Source organism: Corella eumyota, chromosome 7 (genome assembly GCF_963082875.1).
Source record: "Corella eumyota chromosome 7, kaCorEumy4.1, whole genome shotgun sequence".
Lineage (NCBI taxonomy): Eukaryota > Metazoa > Chordata > Ascidiacea > Phlebobranchia > Corellidae > Corella > Corella eumyota.
Window position 1 is genome coordinate 2,369,863 of NC_137496.1, and position 24,791 is coordinate 2,394,653.

The 24,791-nt window shown below is 31.4% G+C and overlaps 6 protein-coding genes across 6 annotated transcripts; 4 read left to right on the plus strand and 2 right to left on the minus strand.

Annotated features, from left to right (window-relative positions):
- The first annotated feature begins 1,170 nt into the window (after positions 1-1,170).
- LOC145759946 (uncharacterized) lies at positions 1,171-5,379 on the plus strand. The gene is made up of 14 exons (XM_082573800.1): positions 1,171-1,297; positions 1,489-1,640; positions 1,914-2,061; positions 2,341-2,511; positions 2,589-2,702; positions 2,791-2,918; positions 3,006-3,065; positions 3,151-3,256; positions 3,419-3,519; positions 3,705-3,850; positions 3,961-4,092; positions 4,230-4,384; positions 4,479-4,636; positions 4,968-5,379. The coding sequence occupies exons 1-14, from the start codon at positions 1,177-1,179 to the stop codon at positions 5,148-5,150; spliced, it is 1,875 nt and encodes a 624-aa protein (XP_082429926.1). The 5' UTR covers positions 1,171-1,176; the 3' UTR covers positions 5,151-5,379.
- A 2,246-nt stretch (positions 5,380-7,625) lies between these two features.
- On the plus strand, positions 7,626-15,318 carry LOC145759619 (uncharacterized). The gene is made up of 15 exons (XM_082573465.1): positions 7,626-7,632; positions 7,963-8,111; positions 8,746-8,896; positions 9,715-9,894; positions 10,537-10,755; positions 10,875-11,057; positions 11,590-11,714; positions 12,287-12,349; positions 12,426-12,549; positions 12,725-12,831; positions 12,971-13,116; positions 13,334-13,468; positions 13,697-13,851; positions 14,330-14,487; positions 14,723-15,318. Exons 1-15 carry the CDS (start codon positions 7,626-7,628, stop codon positions 14,903-14,905), a joined length of 2,085 nt encoding a protein of 694 aa, XP_082429591.1. The 3' UTR covers positions 14,906-15,318.
- Positions 15,319-15,539: 221 nt separating this feature from the next.
- LOC145759539 (2-acylglycerol O-acyltransferase 2-A-like) lies at positions 15,540-17,047 on the minus strand. The gene is made up of 7 exons (XM_082573383.1): positions 16,950-17,047; positions 16,687-16,868; positions 16,420-16,624; positions 16,271-16,351; positions 16,067-16,160; positions 15,796-15,995; positions 15,540-15,691 (listed from the first exon to the last, which is right to left on the minus strand). The coding sequence occupies exons 1-7, from the start codon at positions 17,038-17,040 to the stop codon at positions 15,540-15,542; spliced, it is 1,005 nt and encodes a 334-aa protein (XP_082429509.1). The 5' UTR covers positions 17,041-17,047.
- A 933-nt stretch (positions 17,048-17,980) lies between these two features.
- Positions 17,981-18,489, plus strand: LOC145759002 (uncharacterized). The gene has a single exon (XM_082572717.1). It carries the CDS (start codon positions 18,037-18,039, stop codon positions 18,265-18,267), a length of 231 nt encoding a protein of 76 aa, XP_082428843.1. The 5' UTR covers positions 17,981-18,036; the 3' UTR covers positions 18,268-18,489.
- An 8-nt stretch (positions 18,490-18,497) lies between these two features.
- LOC145759001 (adenylyl cyclase-associated protein 1-like) lies at positions 18,498-22,713 on the plus strand. The gene is made up of 11 exons (XM_082572716.1): positions 18,498-18,640; positions 19,095-19,195; positions 19,439-19,510; positions 19,621-19,859; positions 20,133-20,244; positions 20,821-21,013; positions 21,190-21,368; positions 21,446-21,569; positions 21,690-21,772; positions 21,887-22,030; positions 22,125-22,713. The coding sequence occupies exons 1-11, from the start codon at positions 18,547-18,549 to the stop codon at positions 22,212-22,214; spliced, it is 1,431 nt and encodes a 476-aa protein (XP_082428842.1). The 5' UTR covers positions 18,498-18,546; the 3' UTR covers positions 22,215-22,713.
- LOC145759000 (bifunctional phosphoribosylaminoimidazole carboxylase/phosphoribosylaminoimidazole succinocarboxamide synthetase-like) lies at positions 22,707-24,681 on the minus strand. Its single transcript, XM_082572715.1, has 5 exons — positions 24,260-24,681; positions 23,994-24,182; positions 23,797-23,916; positions 23,589-23,726; positions 22,707-23,524 (listed from the first exon to the last, which is right to left on the minus strand). Exons 1-5 carry the CDS (start codon positions 24,632-24,634, stop codon positions 22,910-22,912), a joined length of 1,437 nt encoding a protein of 478 aa, XP_082428841.1. The 5' UTR covers positions 24,635-24,681; the 3' UTR covers positions 22,707-22,909.
- Positions 24,682-24,791: the final 110 nt, after the last annotated feature.

Genomic DNA, 24,791 nt, shown 5'->3' on the forward strand with positions numbered 1-24,791 from the left:
ATTTATGATTTATAAATTGATGTAATAATTTTACACAATGTTGATGGTCCTTAAAGTTGCACTAAAAATCTAAGTATATTAAGAAGGCCCACTTAAAAAAAAAACATGTACTTCATGAGGATTTTATTCATTAAGCGTCTTTAACGCTTTGTTATTTTTTAATTGAATTCTTAATCCTTCCTGTTGGAAGCCGTATTTTGGTTTTAAACTATGCCCAATTCCGCCGAATTACCACAATCGTGTGCCCTACCTCTTAACAAAAAATTTCACATATTTAAACAAGTGACGGCAATTGCTTATAGCAGTGGCTTCACGGTATTGATCTTACATTCATTACGCATGTACAAGCTGTTTGATGTCGGTTGAAGTGCGTGTTATGGAAGCTAAATTATAAGGTGTATATGACACAAAGCTAAGCCAAAGCGTTTGATCCTTATCTTTACACGTTTAAATAAGCTCAGCATACAAATTTAATTACGTTGCCATAAAATGCATTTAATGATAAATATACATGCAGATTTATAACAGGTAGACCAGCTGTACGAAATCATTACTAAAAAATGTAAATTTTAGTTGAGACACTTGCATTTACTTTAAGATGTTTTCTGATAGGTAAAGGTGTGATGACTGTTTTAAAATTTAATTCAAAATTTTACGCGACATTTCATCCACAAATTTTGACCTTAATTAAAAATTTTGATTCGTTATAAAACAGTAAAACCTAAAGATTTTTAAAGGCGTTAAAATACGCTGTAAATGTCTTGTAATTAATGTTTAATACGAATTTTATTTCCTGATAGAGAGATAGCCTCCAGGCTGGGTAACCATATAAAAGTGATGCGACAATATTAACTCGCGCCGAAATTTGTGTATCAAGACCAGGCTAACACGTGATACAAATTAAACCAAAAGATGAAAATCAGTATTAATTTAAAATAAATATTATCAAGCAATATTTGTTAAATTACTAAATTAATTTATATATTTTTATCAGCGTAGCTTGTTGTTTTCAGTTTTGTGTATTCGAATTAGTTCTTACGTAAATCTTATTATACAAAATATGTCTAAGTAAAGAAGTTTAGCGTCAATTCTATATTTTGTGTCTGTAAACACTTTAAAACAACTTTGATGTGTACTAATTATACATTTTTACGAAGGTTAAAAATAAGATTAAAAATGAAATTAGTAAATTATCTAAACTTGGTCACAAACTTAATATTTATTTATGGATCAGCATTAACTACAACAACAGAAACGGGTTTAACTGCAAATAGAATCACAGCTCCCAGCAGCCCGCGTAAAAAAAACAGAAATTTTTAATTAAAATTTGACAGCATTATTAATATATTTAAACATAGCTTTAAATACGTAAAAACTTAGCGTAAAAAATCTTATCCGCCATTTTTAACAGCGTTTACCTATTTTTTATTTAATGTACACAACGTGAACATTTTTCGCTTAATAACGACATGCTTTTTTACGTCATAGTTAACTTATGTGCGTCACCACGACAAGAAACAAGCATCAAAGGTGGGACAATTGTCATTTTTTGTCGCGATAATAACTACGGGATCCAAAAGCTGATATTTAGTTTACATCTAGCCGGAAAATTAACCACGAATCAATACTCGAACGCCGTCGTAAGTATTGGTTATTATCATCTTACAACTTGGTAATGAAATCAAATGACGTATAATAGTATTCCCAATAACGCAGCAGTCCAAGTCCTTTATATAAACTACTTGCATATTTTAAGAATTATTTTGTTTCTAATCTGTTGTTACAATAGTAACAACACAAAAATGTGCAATAACTTAATCACGAAAAACGTATTAGCCGCTTAGGACAATAGGATTTCCTAGTGTAAACCGTGAATAATCTGCAAAAAGTCGTAATGTTAACATGTATTACAGAACTTAAGCACCTTAATTCTTCGCCAGGAAAATTCCGTACATGTATGTTATATTGATTGTCATACGGGCTATCTTCCATACAGAGGTTCCTCAAAAGTTCAGCAGGTTGATATTGGATGCCAATTCACCTCGGCTGCCGAATGCAAACGTAAGCAGCAATGTATATATTTACGTATCGCGGAAACGAAATTATCAGAACTGTTTAAATTTCATTATTTTGAGGTTGCATACAAAACAAAGTGATTCATTTCGAATTGTAAACTTTCAAGATTTACAATCAGATTATAAGTGGGAATTAACACGTGTATACGAAACCTTAAAGCTAATCAACAATAAATCATATATGCTTAGTATGCAATATAGAAAATTTTAGCTTAAAATCAAAATATTTTTCCACGAAAATATAACTTGTTTTATAATGTTACAGGCTCTTGTAAACCCCATACAGTTATAAATGGAGAGGTTGAATGTACCGACGGTATAACAGACGATTCTTTCTGTGTTTTAACATGCAACGAAGGTTATAAACCAATAGGAAGTAACTTTAAACACTGTGTTAATGGATCCTGGGAACCTAAGTTACCTTTTATATGTCAAGGTAAACACTGGTGTAGATTTAATTAAATATTAACATTCAATAAATAAAAATTTTTATTTAAAGGCAATCTTGTTTAGGTAATTTACAGACAGCTTTGATATCAAATCCATCACGCTTGCCCACACCAACTTTAATTTTACTTCTTGGACTTCTGAGCACAACATCTACAGAGACAGCTAGACCAACAAATGGTAAATTCTAGATCAGTTTTCAAATGTTTAAGATATAATTTTGCATTTTACCAATAAAGTTTTTATGTAAAAAGTTATATCCTTGCAGAGGCAGCAGTAGTTAAGAAATCTTTTCAATCGTGTGAGCTAAGCATAAGTGTTCGAAACAGATGTGGCCACCCTGGAATTCCCAAAGATAATTGCAAGAGATTGGGATGTTGTTGGGACGACACAGTGGTAATTTGAAGAGCATTTAAACAATTAGTGGAATAAAAATCTTGTAATCCAATCCCATGACATAATATTTCGTAATTTCTTTTGTAGCCTATATTGTTCCCATTCTGCTACAGAGGTGCGATTACTAACCGAAAACAGACAGAAACGGTAAATAGACAAAGAACGGGTTTAATATAATTTCATTGGTTTTATTTTAATTAATAGTGTAAAAACAAATACTCTATGTCAACAGAATCTTTTTTCAAACCGTTTTGCTTCACGACCTGCACTCAATTTACCAACTCCTCTAATTTCAAGCAACTTTCAACCTCTAGCTTCACACCCAGCATTAGATTTAGGTAAATAAAAGTTAAAGTCACTACACTATATATTTAATATCTTAGTTTAAATTGTTGGTTATTTTGTGTTAACTATTGGTGATATCGTGCTTTTTAATATTATGTAACAAGTATCCCAATATAACTTCTCATGGAATCTTCAATCTATTTGGTTTGTTGTAGTGCTTACACCCAGACCTGAGAACCATCCATTACATGTTAAATGTGGAAGTCCGGTAACCAGTGGCGACATGTGTTCCATGACAAAAATATCTAATGACAGGGTAAGCATATATATATGTGTTTTTATAGTTTTTCTTGAACAAGTTCATATAGATAGATTATAGCAAGTGCTCAACACCTTGCACAATATCCTCGATTGAAAATTGATATACCAATTAAGATTCTTATCTTCTCTTAATAGATGTAGGTAGTCTCCAAATGTTAACTATATTTCATGTTTACATAGATTGCCACAGCAAGAGTTAGTTGTGGAGAACCAACGAAGGCGCAAGATTGGCCTTGGAACGTTTTAATATACATCAACGATCAGTTGTTTTGTGGTGGGACCTTGATCGCGTCTCAATATGTTGTTACTGCAGGACATTGTCTCCCGTAAGTTTTTCTAAATTATCAGCTGTTATCCCTTATTTTATTTAAAAAATTTTAACAAAAGTTATAATTAGTATTCCAGTAAAATTATTTGTAACAAAGATTCTTTTTAGATTGTTGGATGAAAGTCTAAGCAATGGAGTATCTGGAAATGTGTTTCTTGGAGTAACAAACAGTAGTAGTCCTGTTAACTCTGCGAATCAATTACGAAGAATTCTGCTGTATCAACGACATCCAAATTACACGTAAGTTAACCTTTTCTGACATATTCGAAGAATTAAAAACGCAAAAACAACTTGCGTCCATTTTTGATTAAGATAAGCGGCCATTTTTTAAACATGTTTTTAGTGTTAGTAAACTTTTCTAAACCTTGTATTTTTAGAGTGTTGGAGGGTGGATACCTTCGAAATGATATTGCTATTATAAAACTAGCAACTCCAGTGACAACTACGAATACAGTTCGACCACTTTGCATGCCACAATTTCGGGAACCAATACTTGGCGAAGAATGTTGCGTTTCTGGATTCGGAAAAACAAGTAATATAAGTCAAGATGTAGTTACCTTTAAAGGCAAAGCTGAATACATAAAGTTATCAGGCATTATTGCAATGAAATGATTTATTGTGTGTAGGTCCTTTTGGTCCAAACAAGATATCTCAAATCCTTCAATCAGCGAGACTTCCAATTGTCGCGTTAAACCAATGCGTTGCTTTCTTTCCTGGAATGGCTACAAACGGAGACAACATTTGTGCTGGCTCAACGGCTCCAAATTCAGCCGATACATGCAAGGTAAAATAGAATGCTATCTTGTTAATTTTCGATTTTCAATCAAGCCAAAGTGATTTTCTTATCACATTGTTATTAAGAAAAACTTGTCAAAACAGAATGTAAAAATAACAAGTCTAACGAGAACACAATCTCATGATTTCAGTTATTTTACAAACTAGTACTGGTAATTTTAAACCTAACTAAAATTAAATATTTTAGTGTTACACATAAAAGCCGATTTATCAGAGCAGAATTTACATATTCCACTAAAGTCACCAAAATATTATATTACTCTGAATATACAAAGTAACAAAAATTTTTGTAGTTTTAACAACATGTTAACTAATTTTAGGGAGATTCTGGCGGATCTTTAGCGTGCAAGAAAATAGGCGAAAAATCTTGGTACCTTGCCGGTATTACGTCATACGGTAGGGCACCATGTGGTCAAGGCGTACCTAGTGTTTATGTCAACGTAAAGAACTTTCAGGAATGGATTTATGACACGATAGCAGACATGGTTCGATTTGTTGGTTAAAGTGTGATGTTATAATATACAACGCAGCAAGCTATAAAGAAATTCTAGCTTGCCAAGCAAAATTACATTTAAAAAATATCATAATTTTAGCTTTAAGTGATTAGAAAGCATATTAACATAATTTTTTTTTTTTTACTGTTTGCAATTATTTATTTGTTCCAATTTTATTTATTGTGTTATTTATTACCTTGTTTTTGTCTTGCCGAGTTTTATTTTCGTGCCATTTTGTTTGCCAAGTTCACTGTTTTAATTTTTCTCTGCGGCCTGTATGCTAAAAATAAAAAAATTGACAAAGTTAAAAAATAGCTTTTTTACATATTTTTTAAAAAATAGCTTTTTTACATATTTTTTAAAAACAGCTTTTTTACATATTTTTTAAAAACAGCTTTTTTACATATTTTTTTTAATAAAATTGCGCGCTAGCCAAAATTTGCATAAACTTTAATTAATTTTTATTTTAAACACGAAACCGTTATTACTTTACGAGCATTTAGTTACATGACGTAACGTTTGGAATCACGGAACGAAACTAAATGCCTTTTTAAGTAATTTTACGTTAGAATTTAATTTTTGCCATAAAGGCCAAGTAAAAATAAATGATTTTTGAGAAAAAAATCACGGAAATTTTGTAGGCGCTTGTACGAACCAAAAAAATATTTTTAGAATTAATATTCACAACACATTTTTTAATATCATCATGACGTAACCGCACGACCTAATTAGGGACTGCCAATAGTTTTTTAACTGTGATACGTTACTGTCCTATATAATAACCACCAGCCTCAGACATTATCGTGATCTAAGCTGCAACACAGTAAATGTCATTGTCATTAATTAGCTTTTGTTGGAATCCGTCAGGGGTATAAAAGGTTGTTATCATGACTGTCTAACAATTAATTATAACAACTTAACCACTATGTTGAAACGGATGGCATGGCCAATAGAACTTTCGATTAACGATAAGCGTGTTAAATTTGTGACGTCATTAGCCCGTAGGCCACCAGGTTAATTTATAAGAGCGATACAATGAAACAATATTCTAACCGATACATAACGCAATAGGTGAGAGATTATATAAAAAAAATGCTAAAAACAAGTTAAGAAAAATAAGTTTTTAAATTAAGAAAAATATTCGCATAAAATTAATTTTAGTTGGTGAAAGTGTAATTTTTATTTTTTAAAGCAAAATTAATTAAAGAACCTTAATTTACAAATTTTTTGGGCAGATTTTTAAGACCATATTTTATAAACAAGTTTAAATAAAAGGTTTGCAAAATGCAGCACTTTGTTTATTATATATTTACAATTACAACATTAGCGTTGTTTTACCAGCCAGTTCTATCGTTTTCCCAATACATTCTACCACGTGAGTATATTAAACCTTGTATTATGCTAATTAATGAAACTTTTGCTTGCAATATCGAATAATACACACAAAAATAACGTCAGTTGGAATACGATTTAGCATATACATTTTTACTAAATGGTTTATTATTGTTTGAGGCATGTTAAGTTGTGATTTAAAAAAAGCAAATATTTATCGCTAATCATTTTTATTGGGTGAAATTTTTGATTTGAAGAGGTATTATCTTAAGCTTGCAGAGAGCAGCTGTTACCGCAAAATGCGTTTAAGTATAACCTGTCTACTTAATATTTACGCAACGCAAAATTAAGCAAAATCATTAAACTTAGAAAATTTAAAATATTTTGGTTTCGTCCCGCCTTTACTTGGAATTCGAATTAATCAGGGGCGTATACTGTGTTGCCAATACAGTTTAAATATTTGTGATTAATTCTAAGTTATCTACTTTGGTCATCAACCAGACGTCAGCCTTTAAATTGCCCTAACTAGAACTAAATAGCTTAGGTGTGTCAAAATACTGAAATTAGAAACCTATTCTGTGGCCTGGACCAGTCTGGCAAGGGGTTCATTAAGTCTGGCATTTTATAACCATTTTAAAGTGTTTATTTAGTTATGAACCATTAACCAATTTGTGTTGAAGCAAAATATTATTTTTTGATTGATCTACCACCTCAGATAATTACGCTTTTCAAGTTTTATTATAGAACAAGGTGTTTATGTATTTACGCAAGCCACAAACCTAAAACAACAGATTACGGCCATAATCTCTTAAAATCACACGCTTTATAAGGATTTGTTTATACCCGGTACCTAATTATTTCCCGTGCGCCGAAAACGTGAACTTAATATCAGAAATATTATCATAATTAGCATGTATTAAATCTGTAACGTTTCAAAAACATTGCCCTGGTCCTTCGACCCTTTATATACCTCGTCATATTTTACAACTGACATACAGTCATGTTTATTTATTTACTAAGCAACAAATACAGCAGGATGCGCAGGGTTTGGCGGCAAAGAAGTTATGCTCGGTTTCATGCCGATCAGAGCAGTGTTTATTGATAAACAAAAACAAAACTCCAAGTTAACCGTAAATTTTAATGTAATCTGACATGAGCTGTTGGTTTATCGCACATGGCGGTGTTAATATAAGGATAAGTTGCAATATAAACAAGCACTAATACTTGGTCAGTTTCATAATTAATTTAATAATGTGATCATATAGCGATGATGTCACAGCATAAACATTTTCTCCAAATTAAGGTTACGAAAATATATTGGCCTAAATGTTTAAGTATTTTTAGAACTAATCGCAAAAGTACGTCATGCCGGCAGCAAAAAATACCACAACATTTGTATTTAAACCTTAAGTGCCTTTCTCAAATCTTTTTAAAAGCAAAATGTTTTATTAAGAACAAAAATATTTTTAAATTTTGTTTTTTGTTATAGGTGCTTGTCATCCACCTGTAAGACCTTACCTAATTAAAGACGGTGCGGTTTTCTTATACTCTGCAAACAACCAAAACAAAGTGTATCTACTTACGTATTGCTTTATTCAGAAGCGAATTATTCGCACAGACCAATTTTTAGATTCGGTTGTAAGTATATTAATTTATTTTTTGTGTTTTAAGTTATTATTTAAATTTAAAATTATTTTGATAATAAAAAATAAAAGTCACGTTTTGGAAATTTTTCTTTGGCATTATCAGCAATATTTTCTGCATTTATTTTGCCTATAAATAAATAAAAATATTTATTCTTTTTATTAACTTTGTCGTGTTATTTTTTGAAATCGGAAATTTTGCAAGTCTGCCACTTTTGCTAAGGAGAAGCTTACTTAAGAAAGTCAAATTGTTAGCTTAACTATATTTTAAAGTTTCACAAATTTAGAAATGATATATACGGCGTAATCTCTCACGTGCTTTTTATTTCTTTAGAAATATTTTTTTATTTTTAACATATTATGAAATTGAGATAGTTACTTTTATTCCAAAATTGCAATTATTTGTTTACCTCTTCCCCAATTTAAAATGAGGTCATGCTTTTTAATAACAAATCGCTTAAAATTCGAGATTTTATCAACAATATAAGCCATGGGACTTTTTCATTGTGTTACCCAGAAATTGGCTATTGTTTTAACTCGATTAAAAACTATGTAATCTTTATTTTGGTCGATGAAATAATATATTTATTTTTCTAAGGTATTAATATATCTTACCTCTTTTGATTCAGAACTCTAGCGTTTCGATATTACGTGAAGATGGAAAAGTTAACATGTGCCACATTCATTGCCGTGCAGGCTTTGTTCCATACCCTAAGTCGTTGACAGGATATCAAAATTTGGATATCGGATGCAGTTCTATTGGGAATGTACAATGCAGGCGTAAGTCGAATATTGATTAAACAAGTTTGTATATAATTTAACCTATTAAACAATTTGACTTATAACTTAAAATGCCAAATTATGCATTAAAAAACAAATATATCTCAAACACAAAAATCCATTACACACTTTATACCAATACACACAGTATATTTAAAAAAAATATAGCACCCATTACATACAAAGGTGTGCTACAAGACATTATAACAGTTAAAAACTAAAAAGTCTTTGGCGCAAAATGATGCAAAATCACACTTGGATATATTAGAAGTTGCTTGATCTATTAAGCATTATTTTGCCTGGATGTTTCAATTATTAATAACTTATGGCAGCGTTAGATTTTTCATATACCGGTTAATCAAGTTGCTTTAATAATTTGGCAATAACATCAAGTTAATTTTTCCTTCCGTTATTTACTAAACGCTCTAGAATATAGGATATTATAGATAAGGACATGATCGAAATATTTTGACCATGCAAATAATATTCTTACTTTGTAGAAAATGAATTGACACAAACTATTTTAATTATGACTGTTTAAATTAGCACATTTGCTTGGTAGAGAAATTGATTAAAGTTGTGAATCATGACAAGTTTAATCAAATTTAACAGCTTGCCAGGCCTGCAAAACTGGTCAGACAGCTTATAATTTCGCTTGCATTAATCTGACTTTGATCGTGCGCAAATTTGATCAACAACTTTGAACTATCACTTTATAAGATAATCCAAAGAAAATAACAAATTTAAATAACATTAGCTTAAAGATTTATTTTTAAAATTACAAATATTTAAATTACCTTTTATTTTCGGCATATTAGGTCCATATTGCTCCATTGAACCTAGCTTTGTCTTTAATGGAGAAGTCGAATGTACTGACGGGAGGTACGACGATTCGTTCTGTGTTTTAACATGTAATGATGGTTACAGATCAGTTGGAAACACTTTTAAACACTGTGTAGATGGATCTTGGCAACCTGCAGAACAATGGGGATGTGAAGGTAAAAATATAATCAAGAAACTAGTAAAGACTTGCTTAATTACAATTTATAACAACTTACTTATTTGTTCAAACTTGTAATATAATATTAGCGGTTTTTTTTAGGTTAAAATTTTTTTTAAAGGTTAAGTTTGCGACAAACTTTGCAATTAAAATAACGAAATTTTATCCTGGAAATTTTTTTTTCAATTAAAAGTAATTTGCGGTCATTTGTGTCTAAACTAACGCTGCTTGATTCGTCGAAATTTGAGGCTTTAATATTGTTGCCAAAATCAAGTAGACGGTTACATGTTTATTTGAGGCAATAACACTGGCCTTTTATTTGTACGATTGTCGGTAAACGTACACGCTATCCACGTACATTATTCATATGATAATAAATAAACACCAACGAACGATATCAGATTGTTTGATATCTGAAAAACGCTGACATCATCTTTTAATTAGCGGTGGAATAACAACATTAAAAATGACTATTTTTCGAGCTCGGAAATTACCATTTAATAACACCATGCAGGAGTTAGTAAATCTAATGTAACATTTCCCGATCTTCGCACAATTTGGCGATTAAGAGAAAATCACATTCAATTATCACTACGCCAAATAACTAGGACTTTGATCTAAACTAATTGCACGTTTTTAGAGATTAAATGCAACCCGACGCCTAAAGTGCGGAACGGTGTGCTGGCATGTAGCGGTGACAAGATATTTTCCGAGTGTCAAGTTTTGTGTAATCGAGGATATTTCGCAAAGGGACCGCAAATCGGGGTCTGTCTTGATATGGGTGAAGAGTTTGGGGATTGGAGATGGATGGGACATAATTCTACTGAAGCGACAACAGAAACTTTTTTGGATTGCACTCGTGCGTAACATCTTTTCAAATATAACAAATTTATAATCAACAGCATTTTTGAATTGAATGACACTTTAATACAGAAATACATAATATAAGAATTAGAAACTAAATTTATTTTAATTTAGAACTCGTAAAACCGACCGTTGGACAAACGAACAGAACCTTAACAGTTAATCAGACCGATGTAAACGAGCTTTTGTTGCTCTTGTACATTAGTGGATCAACCCCTAACCCCGAAACTCCCCAAACCACTAAAACAACCACGACTTCAACCCCAATAACGGCGGTTGTGCCAATTAATACCAATTGTAAGTTTATTTAAAAAACTTTTTACAAATATTTTATAAACAATTTTAAAAGATGACATAAGAAAATATAACTTCGCTTTTTATTTGTAGTATTACGTTGTTATTGCTAGCCTATATTTCGGGATATGATTTTTTAAATATTTTCGTTTGTTTACTACACCTAGGCTAGCCAAAGTAATATGAGTTTATAACAGATATAAAATTTTCGACAACAACATGAAATATATATTTAAACTTAACCATAGAGGTATAAAAACTAGCTTGGGGCGCTATATAAACGTACATTATTTGACGTTACGTCTTTTATTTCCAACTTAAGTTGGAATGATAATACAAACTCATCTTATAATGTCATGTAATGTTACATAATAACGTTGTTAATTGAAGGCTTTAATTAAAAATAGCATCAATCAAATCAAAATAGACCATAAAAACAACAGTGTATTAACGACCAATTATTTTTATATGTGTTTTAAAGTAGCTTTTAACGAGTTGCGTTGATATGTAATGAGAAAATATTAATTGTTTTTAGACACGATTTTTAAGAAGAGATTCGATGCCTGTGATGTGAATTTAAGTGCAAGAATCGGTTGCGGGCCCGATCGAGTTACTCGATTAGAATGTGAAAGCCTTTCGTGCTGCTGGGACGACTCAGTGGTAGGTTTTAAAACACAACGTCTTTAATTCCAATGCCGAAACCTGAATTTTCAGGTTTAGTTTATTATATAATATGATAAACCATAACCTTAAACTAGTATTTCAAGTTAGGCTGGAATCTTTTTTTCCACGGAACAATTCTGTTTTTGATTCCACTACCTATATACTCCAAGCAACATATACTTTGTGTATTAGTATATAATAAATCAAGCCCCTTATACTCAAAAACAGAACAATTCAGCCTTGATAAAATTTTTAAAATGTTTGGTTAACGTTGTGGGCGTACCATAACATTAAAGCGTAGGAGTAAGTACAAAATTGTCCAAAACCGCAAGATAAAAAGGATGTAAGCTCATATAGTGGTTGTCCAACCAATATAACCAACCATAATTGTAATTTAACATGAACAAGCCTGTTTTACTGACAAGTAATAATTAGCTAACATTTTAGACGCCTTTCACTGGATTGGTACAATAAATGCAAATTTAAATCTAAAATGCAAACTTCAATGGCAATGGATTGACATTACTATTACATAAAAATCATTTGTAACACAAATTTTATTTTTTTAGTCACCGCATTTGGCATCGATATGCTTTAGGAGATCAGCAAACATTGTAAATCAAGCAAGAAAGGTATGCTTATATTTAAATTATATTTTCCTTTATTTAAATAAAAAATTGGCAATAAAATAAACCAACTTTTTAACAGAGACCCTCCCCAGGCTTCAGACACATTATAAATCCATTTGTGCCCCCTTTAAATGGACCCCAAATCCTGACAACGACCGGATTATCTCCATGTTCCAGAATAATGTCATCATCATCTGACATACGTGAGCAAAACATTTTTAAAATTTTTTTCGTAACAGCAGGGACAAGTTTTTAAAAAATAATGATCCAAAAAAAAAAATATTGTATCTCCTGGAAATAATTTTTATTTGAAAGAATGAGGTTTTATATTCGCTGAAATTTCGATCAAGCAAAATAATATCAATGCCTTGTCTTCAGGTAATATTGAAACACCAGTTCACCCTTTATGTGAAGCTTGTGGATGTCGAAGTGATACTGTAGGTCGAGGTTGTGTATCAAATGCAGCACCTCTGCTTAATGATGACGTAGGTTTTTTTAAAAGTGTCTTTTCTTTAACTTATATGTCTTCTACTTCTATTACAAAAATATTCATTGATGAAATCGAGGAAAATTTATTAAGGGTTTAACCCAAATAGAATTTCTAAATGTTATTGATATTTGCAGATCATATCTGAAAGAGTTATCTGTGGGTCGCCTTCAAAAGCAATTGATTGGCCCTGGAACGTTCTCATTTATATTAATGACCGATTATTCTGCGGAGGAACATTGATCGCAGCGCAATATGTTTTAACAGCTGGTCACTGTTTACCGTAAGTTCTTAAACTTAAGTTAAAATGAGTTTAAATGTCTAATTGCAATATATTTTCTACAATTAACGGCTTAAATTTTCTTAAACTCACTTCTTGGAAAATTGTTTTGATATAAAGACTACTGAACTTATTTTTACTTATGTCACAATCTTAAAATATTTACACATTTTTAAATACATTTGTATTTACGCAAAAATAAACAAATCTTCACCTTTAGACCCCTGGATAATTCCTTTGGAAGTTCAACGTTTGGCGGAGTTCTGCTCGGAATATCAAACAGTTCAACTTACACAGATAACAACCAATATAGGAAGATCCTCACATTTCAGAGGCATCCGAATTTTACCCTAGGGTAAGTCAATATTAAAATTAAACAACTCTTAAAATAATTGTTATAGATTTATGATTAATAAATACAAAAGAATCCTAAAATGTAAACGTAATTTAATGTACGAATATGTGGTGTAAAAACACATTTTATTTGTAACAAATAGCCTACCTACAAAAAATACAAAAAAAAGCCTACAAAAAATAACTTAGTTTTAAAACTGGACTAAAATGTTGTTACTTATTTTATTAGAAATGGAGCCGGATATATTATGAACGACATTGCAATTATTAAGCTTGCAACTCCGGTTACAATAACCTCAACAGTACGACCACTTTGTATGCCTTACTTTCGAGAACCTATGCTCGGAAATGACGAATGCCATGTGAGTGGATTTGGAAAAACAAGTATGTCAATTTTTTAATACTTTTAGTACTAATCTGAATTTTTATAGTTTAAGGCAATACGAGTGGGCAAATTAACTATAACCATATAAATAAACAATAAATCTAACAGCTAAACAAGCCTTGCTTTTACACAATTTAAACTTAACTATATAAATTAACAAAAATAAACAATCAATCTAACAGCTTTACAAACCATTCTCTCACACTAAAATTTTCTTAATGCACTAAAAATTCCTTATTTAAAAACTACACTGAAAAATTTAAACGACTAAAACGCATGGTTCGCTTGGCTTTTGCAACCGGCACGTTTTTAAAATTTGCGTTGAACAAGATCGCATAGAAAGATATATTAATCAAAAAAAGCAATATTTACCAAAGAATTGTACCTACAATTTCTTTAACATTAGTGTATTATTGTTTTATACAAATAACTTTAATGTAAAATATAATTATATAACCAGTTTTGTTTTTCCTTTAGCAATGTACGGCCCAAACAAAATCTCAGAAACTTTGCAATCAGCGCAGTTGCCTCTGGTGCGACTGAGCACTTGCGTTCGATATTATCCTGGCATGGCTACGAACGGTGAAAATATTTGCGCGGGTTCAAATCTACCAAATACGGCAGATACTTGCTCGGTAAGAATTTATTTTTTGCCTTTATAAATGCTACGATATATTCTATAGGCCTATGTTTTATGTTTATAAGCAAAGCTTAAGACAATTTCCTGAAACAGTTTGGTATGCTTGCGTATATCTCAAACAAATTTACTAAAAAAGCGTAATTGTTTTACATTCTTAACCAAAACACAACAATTAATATTAGTTAAATAAATATAACATAATATTTATGGAAAAAACTTTATATTTTTAGGGTGATTCGGGGGGTCCATTAGCTTGCAAGAAAAAGGGTGAAAACTGCTGGTATCTTGCCGGTATTACGTCATATGGTCGAACACCTTGTGGCCAAGGCATTCCAAGTGTATATGTGAATGTAAGAAATTATCAGAACTGGATTTTTGCCACAGTTTCAAATATGGTCAGCTATCTTGGTTAAGAAAATCAAACTAATCTTTTTTTTATTATAAATTTTATATTTTTAAAGTTAAGGTGATGTGATAAATTAACAACTCTAATTTGCAAATAAGAAAATTAAAAACTCTGCATAACAATCAATTTACATATAAACGTACTTTTTTATATTACATAACAACATGTTTTTCTTGTTATTTTTTATTTATTATTTTTTGTTACTGTGTGTTCTCCATTTTTTGTAATTATGTTATCAAAAGACAAGGTGGATAGGCCCCTCCGCTTTTATATATAATCAAACAACGAATATTTTATATTCACACGATTTTACCATTTCCTACATTATATTAAAATACATTTTTTATATTTTTTGTCATTTTTATAATTTGTTGTGCTAATTTTTTTATTGCCAAACATATTACATAATAACAAACATGATAAGCCATAACGTATTTGTTGCTGTTTTTATAAGAATCTGTAAATATTTTTCTACCAATCATAAGTCTTTGCGTATAGTTTTACGTTTTTTGAAACTTGCCATTTTTATGTATTAAATCAGTTTAAACAAAATCAAAATATCTTTTTGTTAAATGTCAAAAAATTGTGAGACCAATTAAAATTAAAGTACATAGTTTCTATCAATTGGATAGCACTTAGGTTTATCTGATAATTAGTTTACATCCTTCAGAAGCATATTTTTCCTTGTGCTTATCAAAGAGTTCCACAAGTTTCCTAATGTATATCTCTTGTAATAACCTGACGTCTTCATTAGTGGGGTTTGGATTTTTCTCTATTAAAATCGGTTCGCCAACTGCATTAAAAAAAGGCTAATTAATAAAAACAATATAATAAAAGAAAAATAATCAACTACTTAAACTTCTTTCAGTCAGAAGCTAGTATTTCAAGTTGACTTACCAACAGTATGAACGCTTCTCCTGTAAGGCATCATGCCATAGTTGTATTGAAAAATACCACGCGCGTGGAAAAGTGGAAGAGCAAAAGTCATCCAACTCATTGCAAAATCTTGAATTTTTTTCGTTCTAGAACCTTCAGGATTTTCTTGTTGCTCCCATAGCTCATGGTCGCCAAACGAAAATACTGGAACTAATGGGGTCCTGTAGTAATGATGACACAATTAACAAACCTTTCTTTACTTTAAAAAAAAATCCAGTAAAAAAGTATTTACCCGTTTCGAAGAGCTATCTTTAGAAACCCATATTGCTTTTTTAGTAGTAAAATTACATCTCCTGGTCGAGCATGGAGCGACTCAGGCGCCCCACCTAGGTGTAAAATTTTTTTTTAATAAAAATACTTGTAAATACTTAGTATGCATTTAATGTTAGAAAACTGAATAAATGTATTGAAACGATTTAAAAATGCCAAATTTTACCTGGTATAATACAGCATATATGACCTTTATCTTTTTTATCTAAAATGTTTTGAATCCCTTTTTTAGTAGCTGGTACTAAGCCTGTAAAAATAAATATTTAATACAAAGTAATCGCAGGCAACATAAGGAAATATTTAACTTTAACCTACCTCCCGACATTAAGTAATCTCTGTAAAATGGAATCGCAAACCAGAAAGGCAACATAGTTAGATGAGATTTGAAACCCGGAAATATCGAATCAAATGAAGTTGAGTTAGTTGAAAAGTTTGTGAAAGATCCAACACATAACACACCATGCGGGTGTACACCAAACATATAGTTTTGACTGGGGTCCAAGTCAACTGTCTTATGAAGCTAAAAACACAAAATCAACCGATAAGGTTAATACTAATTGTAAAGCTTTTAATATGACTTACCGTTACTGGAAAGTACTCTGCCATACGTTTCCACATTCTCCAATTTCGAACCCAAGTTATCGTTCTTCCTCCATTCTCTGGTGTGTTCCAATCAAGTACATAAAACACGAGGTAGGCCGTTGTAAGATACCAGTATTGAGTGAAAAATGTCACGTAGATTGTAAAAAACACGAAACATAAGGCTGTAACACAAAAAAAACTTATTAAATTGAAATCTGAACTATAGTACAAGTTATTTTAATTATAATCATTCAGAGACTCACCCATTCCAAGAAAACAGAATACAAATTGGGCCACTGCAAGTGTTTGCAATCTTCGTACTAAAGGAATCTTAAGCGGAGCAAAATCAATCATATTTACGTTGTTACTAACCTAAAACTAGCATACAAAATAAACGTGTAATGCACTTGTTATTTCTTTAATAAGTTTTGTAAATACTGCGCAATTACGAACACATTTTTATAATATCAATAAATGTGATAAAGCTATAAAATTTACTAAAGTGAAGCTAATGTTATTCTTGCTAAAATGCATTCCTTGCTTTGTATTATAAAACTAGCTAAACTGCAAGATTTTTTTAACTTTAAAAAGTTGTATATAATAGCACTTAAAAGTTGCTGATTAACCAGTTGTTAAAGTCGCAAATAGTATGTCGCCGAACGACTTAAATGAACTTTGAACAGCGTTGGATTAATGTTCTAAGTAAACAAGCTTAATCTTATTTTAAAACAAATTAAACCAAGTCAAGTATATTTATAAACTGCATTTTTTTAGCTGATAAAATTCTAATGCCCTAATACATATATTTATTTTTCTTTAATTATAACATCACATTATTTAAATCAATATTTAATATACAAACAATGTAACCAAAAAAGTCCATTTAAAGTAAAGCTGTTATGAATCGGTTACAAGTATGATTTGTCTAAATTGAAACCATATCAAGTATGACAGGTGTGGTCAATTTTCGTTTTTTAAGTAAGAAAGAATCAAAAGTTGCAGCTTTAAATTAACAATTAAAGTTAATTTCACTTTCATTATGTTTTGCTACCACGTTAAGTCCTTTTTAAACAGCTGGGATGGTGCGAAGTCGAGGAATGTGTGTTTAGCAGTTTAGAAAGAACGTTCGTCTGTTTGTTATAAATTCTCATTTCCTTATTTAGGTTTTTAGCCATTTAGTTATTTCCGCGTATGTTAAATGCTTATCTACGTTTGTATATACAGCTAGAGTTATAATAAAAGTGTAATTTAAGTGATGACAATATATTAAAAACGTAGTTTAATTAGATTTTCTTTCTAGAGAAAAACGATTTTTTTGCAAGGTATTAAAACTGTCAAAACTAAAAAAAAATGTCAAAATCTGCTGAAAAGTCAAAAGAGAAGACTGAGGAAAAAGTAAATGATCTTGGATCTTTAGAAGAGGATGATGAATTTGAGGAGTTTGCTGCGGAGGAGTGGGGAGAAGAGGACAAGGAGCAAGAGCACAGATGGGAAGAAAATTGGGATGATGATAATATTGAAGACGATTTTTCAAAACAATTGCAAGAAGTTTTAGAACAATCTGGACAAATGTCAAAATAGACAAAAAAACATTTAAAAAATCAAATACAATTTATAAAAATATAAGGGCAAAAAATTACCAACAAATTTTTTGACATTTTTAACAAAATTGATTATTTAAATAAGTCGAAACAAAATATTTTAGAATTTTTTATTTTATTTCCGTTTAGTTAATTCAATAACTACACGCATAAGTTTAAAAAAGTTGTTGCTTTCTATTTCTAAACCTTTTTTATTTGTAAGGCAATCTAATAGGAATTACACTTTTATTCATAATACTTTTGCACTTAATAATTAAATATGTCGACAACCCAGCTCGAAGGTTTAGTGACAAGGCTTGAGGCCGTTGTTCAGAAGTTAGAAAAAGGTTCTGGTGAGGGTAGTGGACCAGAAGGTAAACCCAATTTTTTGATAACAACAATTATGTTTAAAAAGCTATGTCTAATAATGTTATAAAAATTTGAGCATTTTGAAGATTTTTTTGTATATATATATCTTTATCCTCGACGTGGAAAGGTCAAATGCGCGACCTAAACATAGAGAAACATCAGTTACTCCGACCCAGTCTCGAGTTACCTTTAGCAGTTAGGGATATTATAGAATATAATTGCCTGGCAAATATGCAGGGCGTTACAGCGTAAGAACAGTAGGGATTAAAACCACAACCTCATGGTGGTGTAGCAAGTGATCTTACCATTACACCACGCTGCCGATTGATACAATTTAAACTTGTACTATTGTTTAATTAAACTTAAAACAAATAACAAAGTTGTATTTAATTTATAGAACTCGCAGTCTTTTTTCAATATATATTATTTTTTTGTTTAATAAATTATGTATGTTTTTAGAAACAGCCCGTTTTGTTGAAGATTATGATGCTTACATTTCTGAGTTTGTTGATCCTTACTTAAAGGCATCAGCAGCCCTAGGAGAGGTGGCAAATGAACAAGTAAGTTTAATTAATAAGTTACATATTGTGTAAAATATTGTTAAAGTGTCACAAATTAAATACACTATGTAGTCTGTAACATTTGAGACAGCTATGTAAATTTGATTACCTAGTTTAAATAAAAATCCTGAAGTCAGTATAATATCTAATTTTAAAGTAAATAACAACATCATTAGGAAATCCCCAATTATCTACTGTTTAGAACTAGTTTTTAAAAGCAACATACTTTCTGTTTTTTTTTAGGCCCAGTTATTTAAGGCTGCATGTGATGAAGAACGAAAGTTGTTGGTAATTGCTTCAACTTGCTCGAAACCAGTAAGCTTAAATTTCAACAACTTTCTCTTTGTTAAATAAATAAAGTTCATCCATACCAACTTTACAATGTGTACAGGTAATGTAGATAAATATAATTTTGTTATTTTTAGAGTGATAAAGTTGCCCAAGAGTTGGCTGGTAATGTGATCAAGAAAGTGAACAGTCTGGTTGGGGCACGAGATCATCTTGGTCGAAAATCAAACCAAGTATCTCATGTTAAATCTGCTTGCGAGGGAGCCTCTGTTTTTGGATGGACCCTTTATCCTAAAACCCCGATGGTTCATGTCAAGGAAACAAAAGAATCGGCCAAGTTTTATTCGAACAAAGTTTTAACAGAGACTAAAAATGGGTAAAAAGTTGTTTATAGAGTAAAAGTAATTTATATTACAATTAAATTCTTATTTGTTTATTAAAATTTTAAGATTGATAAAAAAATTTTAAATTAATTTTATTGTGAAATTGTTGTTTGGTTACAATAATAAGTAAAAACTTAATATTTAATTTTTTTTACTGTTTTTAATTAGCCAATCAATCTTTATTTATCGTGAAAGACATTAAAAAAAATCAAATGATTTGGAATCATATTTTATTTATTAAATACAACTAGTAATTCTTGCTATAGAGATAAAAAGGCCGAGCATAAGGCATGGGTTGACAGCTATCTTGCTATTTTTGATGGTCTTGTGGCTTATATTAAACAACATCATACCACTGGTCTTAGTTGGAATTCAAGTGTAAGTATTCAAATATTAACTTTAAACAATAATATTTTAGTAAAGTTTAAAAAGTGTGAATACTACTTAGGAGTGTTTAGCTAATTTTTCTACTAGATCTAAATTTCTCTACTTTTTTTTCCTTCTTTTTCTCATTTTTACCAAAAGGCTCCTCCTGCCAAAATTTCTTCTTCTGACAAACCCACAATTCCCCCAAAACCTTTATTTCTAAAATTCCTGAACAAAGGTGATTCTTCACCAGCTAATGAGAGACCCCTTAGCCCCGAATTACCACCCCCACCCTCGTTTCTTTTACCTATACCTGAGCCTCCTTCCATTCTTGATTTTTCAAAAGCTGATGCAGCTCCTGCTGCTCTTTTTGCCGAGATAAATTCAAAGGGAATTTGTATTGCAGGGGGTAAGAATATTTAACCTTTTTATTCTTTTTTCAATTTTCACCTTAACATCTTCACTTTGTGCTGAATTTTTTTTACCAGCATGTTTCTGCGTGTTCTTTAAACTAGACTTTTAAAAAATTTATCTTTAATAAATTAAATTGCATGTTTTACAATGTGCATGATATATTTCACTATTCAGGGCCCAGTTGCCACGCCAACATCTCAGGCAGCCGCAAAGTCATCTGTGCCAGCACCCCCTGATCTTAGTGTCCCTCCACCCCCTATGCTAGCTGCCAACATAGCTCCCCCACCTATGCCTGCAGGACCACCAGCAGGAGCTGGGATGTCGGAGTTGTTGGGTGACTTAAACAAAGGAGCAGCTGTAACTCAGGGTTAGCTTTTGTTGCATCTTGTTGGTTGGTTGGCATGGTTTAAATTAGAGTGCTATCTTTAAAAAGTGTGGTTTTAATAAAAGTTCAATTTCAAGATTTTGAATGTAGTAGTTTAAGAAACAACAAAACCTATGTTTTGAATTTCTTATAATTTAAAAAAAAATATTTCTGTTCAGGTTTGAAAAAGGTTACCAATGATATGAAAACCCATAAGAACCCAGAGCTCCGTAAACACCATGTTCCGGTACCATACAAAGCACCATCTGGTGGTGGTTACAAACCAGTGGTTGCTAAGAAAACTGCAACACCAGCAAAACCACCAGTTTTCCAGTTGCAAGGAAAGAAATGGATTGTGGTAAATTCTGAATTTAAAAAAAAATAATTTCTTTGCTTAAGATTTGAAATATTTTTTACACATAACTTTTTTTGTAGGAAAATCAAACTGGTAAAACTGATTTAAAGATTGAAGATTCAACAATGAAGCAGACGGTTTATATTTACAAATGTACAAACTCCAATCTAATTATTTCTCAAAAGGTTAACTCCATAGTGCTGGGTGAGTAAAACAATAAAATGGTTGGCAAGGAATTTTTTATATCCTACTAAATCATATGTTTTTGTTTCTTTATATGAAATTTTCAAATAAAAATGTGTTAAAATCTTTTTTTCAAATTAGATTCTTGCAAGAAAATGGGATTGGTTTTTAGCTCAGTTGTATCTGGTGTTGAAATTATAAACTGCCAATCTGTGCAAGTACAGGTAATAACATTCTCAAAATATCTTTAAATCTGCTACTCAAATTAATAAACAAGCATGTCAAATTTTTTGTGACATTTAACATGATAGTTTAAATTTTTTTAAATATTCTCTAAGGCTCAAGGTCAGATGCCAACAGCTTCAATTGACAAGACAGACGGTTGCATCTTGTACCTGAATAAGGAATGTATCGAGTCCCATATTGTTACTGCCAAGTCTTCTGAGATGAACGTGTGTATACCAAAGGCAGATGGCGATTTCGTAAGTACCAAAAAAAAAGTTTTGAAATTTTTTTTACAATTTATGACTTTTTTTATACAAGATCATTATACATTTTGTTCATATTGTTTTGTAGGAGGAATTCCCGATTGTTGAACAATTCCGTTCATTTTATGATCCAGTCAAGAAAAGTTTTACAACCGTACCAAGCGAAATCATCGGCTAAACCCCAAATCCTTACATCTTGTATATACATCATAATATTACTTCTTTCAAATAATTATTATGCAGTTTAATAAGTGCTTATATAAAAAAACATTTTTAAAAAAATTCAAAGCCTGTGTTTAGCTACTTAATAATATTTAACCTATTGAAACAATTATTTGCTGTTAAGTAAAGTGCCTTCTATATCATTTGCACTGAGAAAATAATCAATTATTAATAAATCATACAATAGTTCCAATTATGTTTTCCAAGGGAAATTAGTAAGCCTGCGTAAAACACTTATATAGCCATGTTATAAAGCTGTGCTTAGTTTTTTTCTTTAATAAAGTGGTGCATGATATTTACACATGATCATACTTAAATTGCATGTTTACTTTAATAAGGATATTTTAGCCTCTTACCAGCTTTCTGATCACTTACAATTTCTAGTGTTAAAATGTTAATTTGATTTATATACCACTGATAATCGTCATATTGCTCTTAATAAACAGAATTGAGAAACAAAACCGTTTTTATTGGATGGCAGTGAATGTTTATTTGATAAACAAATTCAAAATGGCAACATTAACAAAACAATAACACAACGAAGTAACTTGATGATAGTATGGTCAAAGAAAAATAATTCAAAATGTACAAGATTTATACCAGTAGTTTTAAGCAAATACAGGGGCAGGTAATGAAGTTTTTTTCAAGGCATTAGGACTCTTGTATATTGGCATTTGCTTGAAGCAGACTAACCAAGTTGCTTAGCTGCTTTACCTTCAATCTTCCCCAGATTCCGACATTATTGTGAGCCAGAATCTGAGCCGCTGAGAATGCTGCTGCCTCTGGACTCATTACTGTTGCGCATCCCAATCCAGAAGGAAGACGTAGAGAAGACCAGACATCACATCCTCCCCACTTCTCGGACACAGGAGGAGAATTAATCACAGGAAGAGTTGAGTTTCCACTGAGAACTGGACCAAGACCATTACTTCGGCCTGCAACTGCTACAATCACAGTCGGCACGTTAATAGCCTCACCTTCAATTTTAGCAAGCAATCTTAATGTATCTCCTGTCGATTTATGTGCCGATGACACATGGAAAGAACAAGCAAGGCCTAGTTTATTACAAGTTGAAGATATAGTCTTGCAATGTTCCATATCTGATGGTGATCCCATGATTACAGCTACCCTAGCAACACTTGGATTGCAGTTGCTTTTTGTGAGCATTTTCTGCATTGCCTCGGTCTGGTCAGCAACCCATTGGTAATTCTCCTTAAGATTTTTCATGTCGGTATTGGTAGCTTCGTGTGTAAGGTTCCTGTAGACCTAATTTACGAATTATTTAGTTTTTATGTAAAGTTGCATATGAATACACATTGTATATATTTACCTGCTTATCTTTCATCAGTCTTTTGTCTCCCTCTGGCCATATTCTCCACGAATCATTATCGATTACATCTGATAACACTATCTCCTTGGTGTCCTTTCGAATTCCAAATTCAATTTTCATGTCAATTAAGCTTACACCCTTTAAAATAAATTAAAATCTAAAATTTTTGAAACTAGGTTTTTCAGAAAATATAGAAATTTTTTTTTACCTTAGATTGCCATGCCCGTTCGAGGATCTCGAATATAGCCACAGTTTGACGTTCCATGACATCGATCATTGTCGGGGTAATAACCACATCTCCACATTTCAGCTTGGCTTCTTCTAAAACCTGAATTTAAAATCAATAAATATTTTGTATTACAACTTTGTATATATAAGTTTAATTGTCAAACAATATCTCCCCACCTCTCTACTCCACTGTGGATCATGATTCTCATCATCTTTAAAAAAGGTTTCCATCTTTGGAGGGTAAAATCGATACCCTTCTTTTACCCCCTTGAACCGACGAATAAAGGACCCAGTTGCCACTCTTCTTGTCACCCATTCTATTGGGATCATGTCACAATTCCAAGCCAGAAATGATTTATTGTTAACCTTAATACATTTATGTAAAAACATAATTTAGCTTCTACTTGATTTATATTGAAATTATACCATTTCTTGGTACTTACCCATTTGATAAATGAAGTTTTAATTCCGACATCATTCAGCAATTGCATAATCGAAGTCGTAGTTGACGTTGACAGGACAGATTTTCCTTCCATTTCATTCCTTTTTGCTCCATCTCCAGCAGTAATTACATCCTTCGAGACAACCAAACAGCGACTCCCATTTTCTGACTTCGCCTCAAATATCATTTTTGTCTTGCCTTCTTGAATTAGAGGCCCCATCACGAAAGCATCTTTGTTAGTTTTCGTTTCACCGCTCGAATCAAATTGCGTTTGCGGACCTCCGTTCGAATCCATTGTAACATTTGTCACTTTTGAAACCTTTTTAAGGGGTTCCTGATCATCTACCGGTAGTTTATGAGCGTTTTTAGTCGCCATACTTACAAAATTCTACTCAGAAACGCAAAAAAACCAAGCACACCACGTGAAAATCCGAACAAAACCGAACTTATAAAACGTGCAGTGACGTCATATGGCGAAAGAAAAAGGCAAATAAATAAAAAAAGGCCCGCGAATAGGGGTCATAGGTAAACAA

Excerpts from the sequence above, each read along its gene's own strand:
- LOC145759002 (XM_082572717.1), top strand. The coding sequence starts at position 18,037 with ATGTCAAAATCTGCTGAAAAGTCAAAAGAGAAGACTGAGGAAAAAGTA.
- LOC145759001 (XM_082572716.1), top strand. The coding sequence starts at position 18,547 with ATGTCGACAACCCAGCTCGAAGGTTTAGTGACAAGGCTTGAGGCCGTT. Across the intron at positions 18,641-19,094 it reads TGAGGGTAGTGGACCAGAAG|AAACAGCCCGTTTTGTTGAA; the intron begins GTAAACCCAATT and ends GTATGTTTTTAG. Across the intron at positions 21,014-21,189 it reads AGGAGCAGCTGTAACTCAGG|GTTTGAAAAAGGTTACCAAT; the intron begins GTTAGCTTTTGT and ends ATTTCTGTTCAG.
- LOC145759946 (XM_082573800.1), top strand. The coding sequence starts at position 1,177 with ATGAAATTAGTAAATTATCTAAACTTGGTCACAAACTTAATATTTATT. Across the intron at positions 1,641-1,913 it reads ATCAATACTCGAACGCCGTC|AACTTAAGCACCTTAATTCT; the intron begins GTAAGTATTGGT and ends CATGTATTACAG. Across the intron at positions 3,066-3,150 it reads ACCGAAAACAGACAGAAACG|AATCTTTTTTCAAACCGTTT; the intron begins GTAAATAGACAA and ends CTATGTCAACAG.
- LOC145759539 (XM_082573383.1), bottom strand. The coding sequence starts at position 17,040 with ATGATTGATTTTGCTCCGCTTAAGATTCCTTTAGTACGAAGATTGCAA. Across the intron at positions 16,869-16,949 it reads ATTCTGTTTTCTTGGAATGG|CCTTATGTTTCGTGTTTTTT; the intron begins GTGAGTCTCTGA and ends TTTGTGTTACAG. Across the intron at positions 16,161-16,270 it reads TATATGCTGTATTATACCAG|GTGGGGCGCCTGAGTCGCTC; the intron begins GTAAAATTTGGC and ends TTTTACACCTAG.
- LOC145759619 (XM_082573465.1), top strand. Across the intron at positions 10,756-10,874 it reads AACTTTTTTGGATTGCACTC|AACTCGTAAAACCGACCGTT; the intron begins GTGCGTAACATC and ends ATTTTAATTTAG. Across the intron at positions 11,715-12,286 it reads GCTGCTGGGACGACTCAGTG|TCACCGCATTTGGCATCGAT; the intron begins GTAGGTTTTAAA and ends TTATTTTTTTAG.
- LOC145759000 (XM_082572715.1), bottom strand. The coding sequence starts at position 24,634 with ATGGCGACTAAAAACGCTCATAAACTACCGGTAGATGATCAGGAACCC. Across the intron at positions 23,917-23,993 it reads ATCCACAGTGGAGTAGAGAG|GTTTTAGAAGAAGCCAAGCT; the intron begins GTGGGGAGATAT and ends TTTTAAATTCAG. Across the intron at positions 23,727-23,796 it reads AACGGGCATGGCAATCTAAG|GGTGTAAGCTTAATTGACAT; the intron begins GTAAAAAAAAAT and ends TTTATTTTAAAG.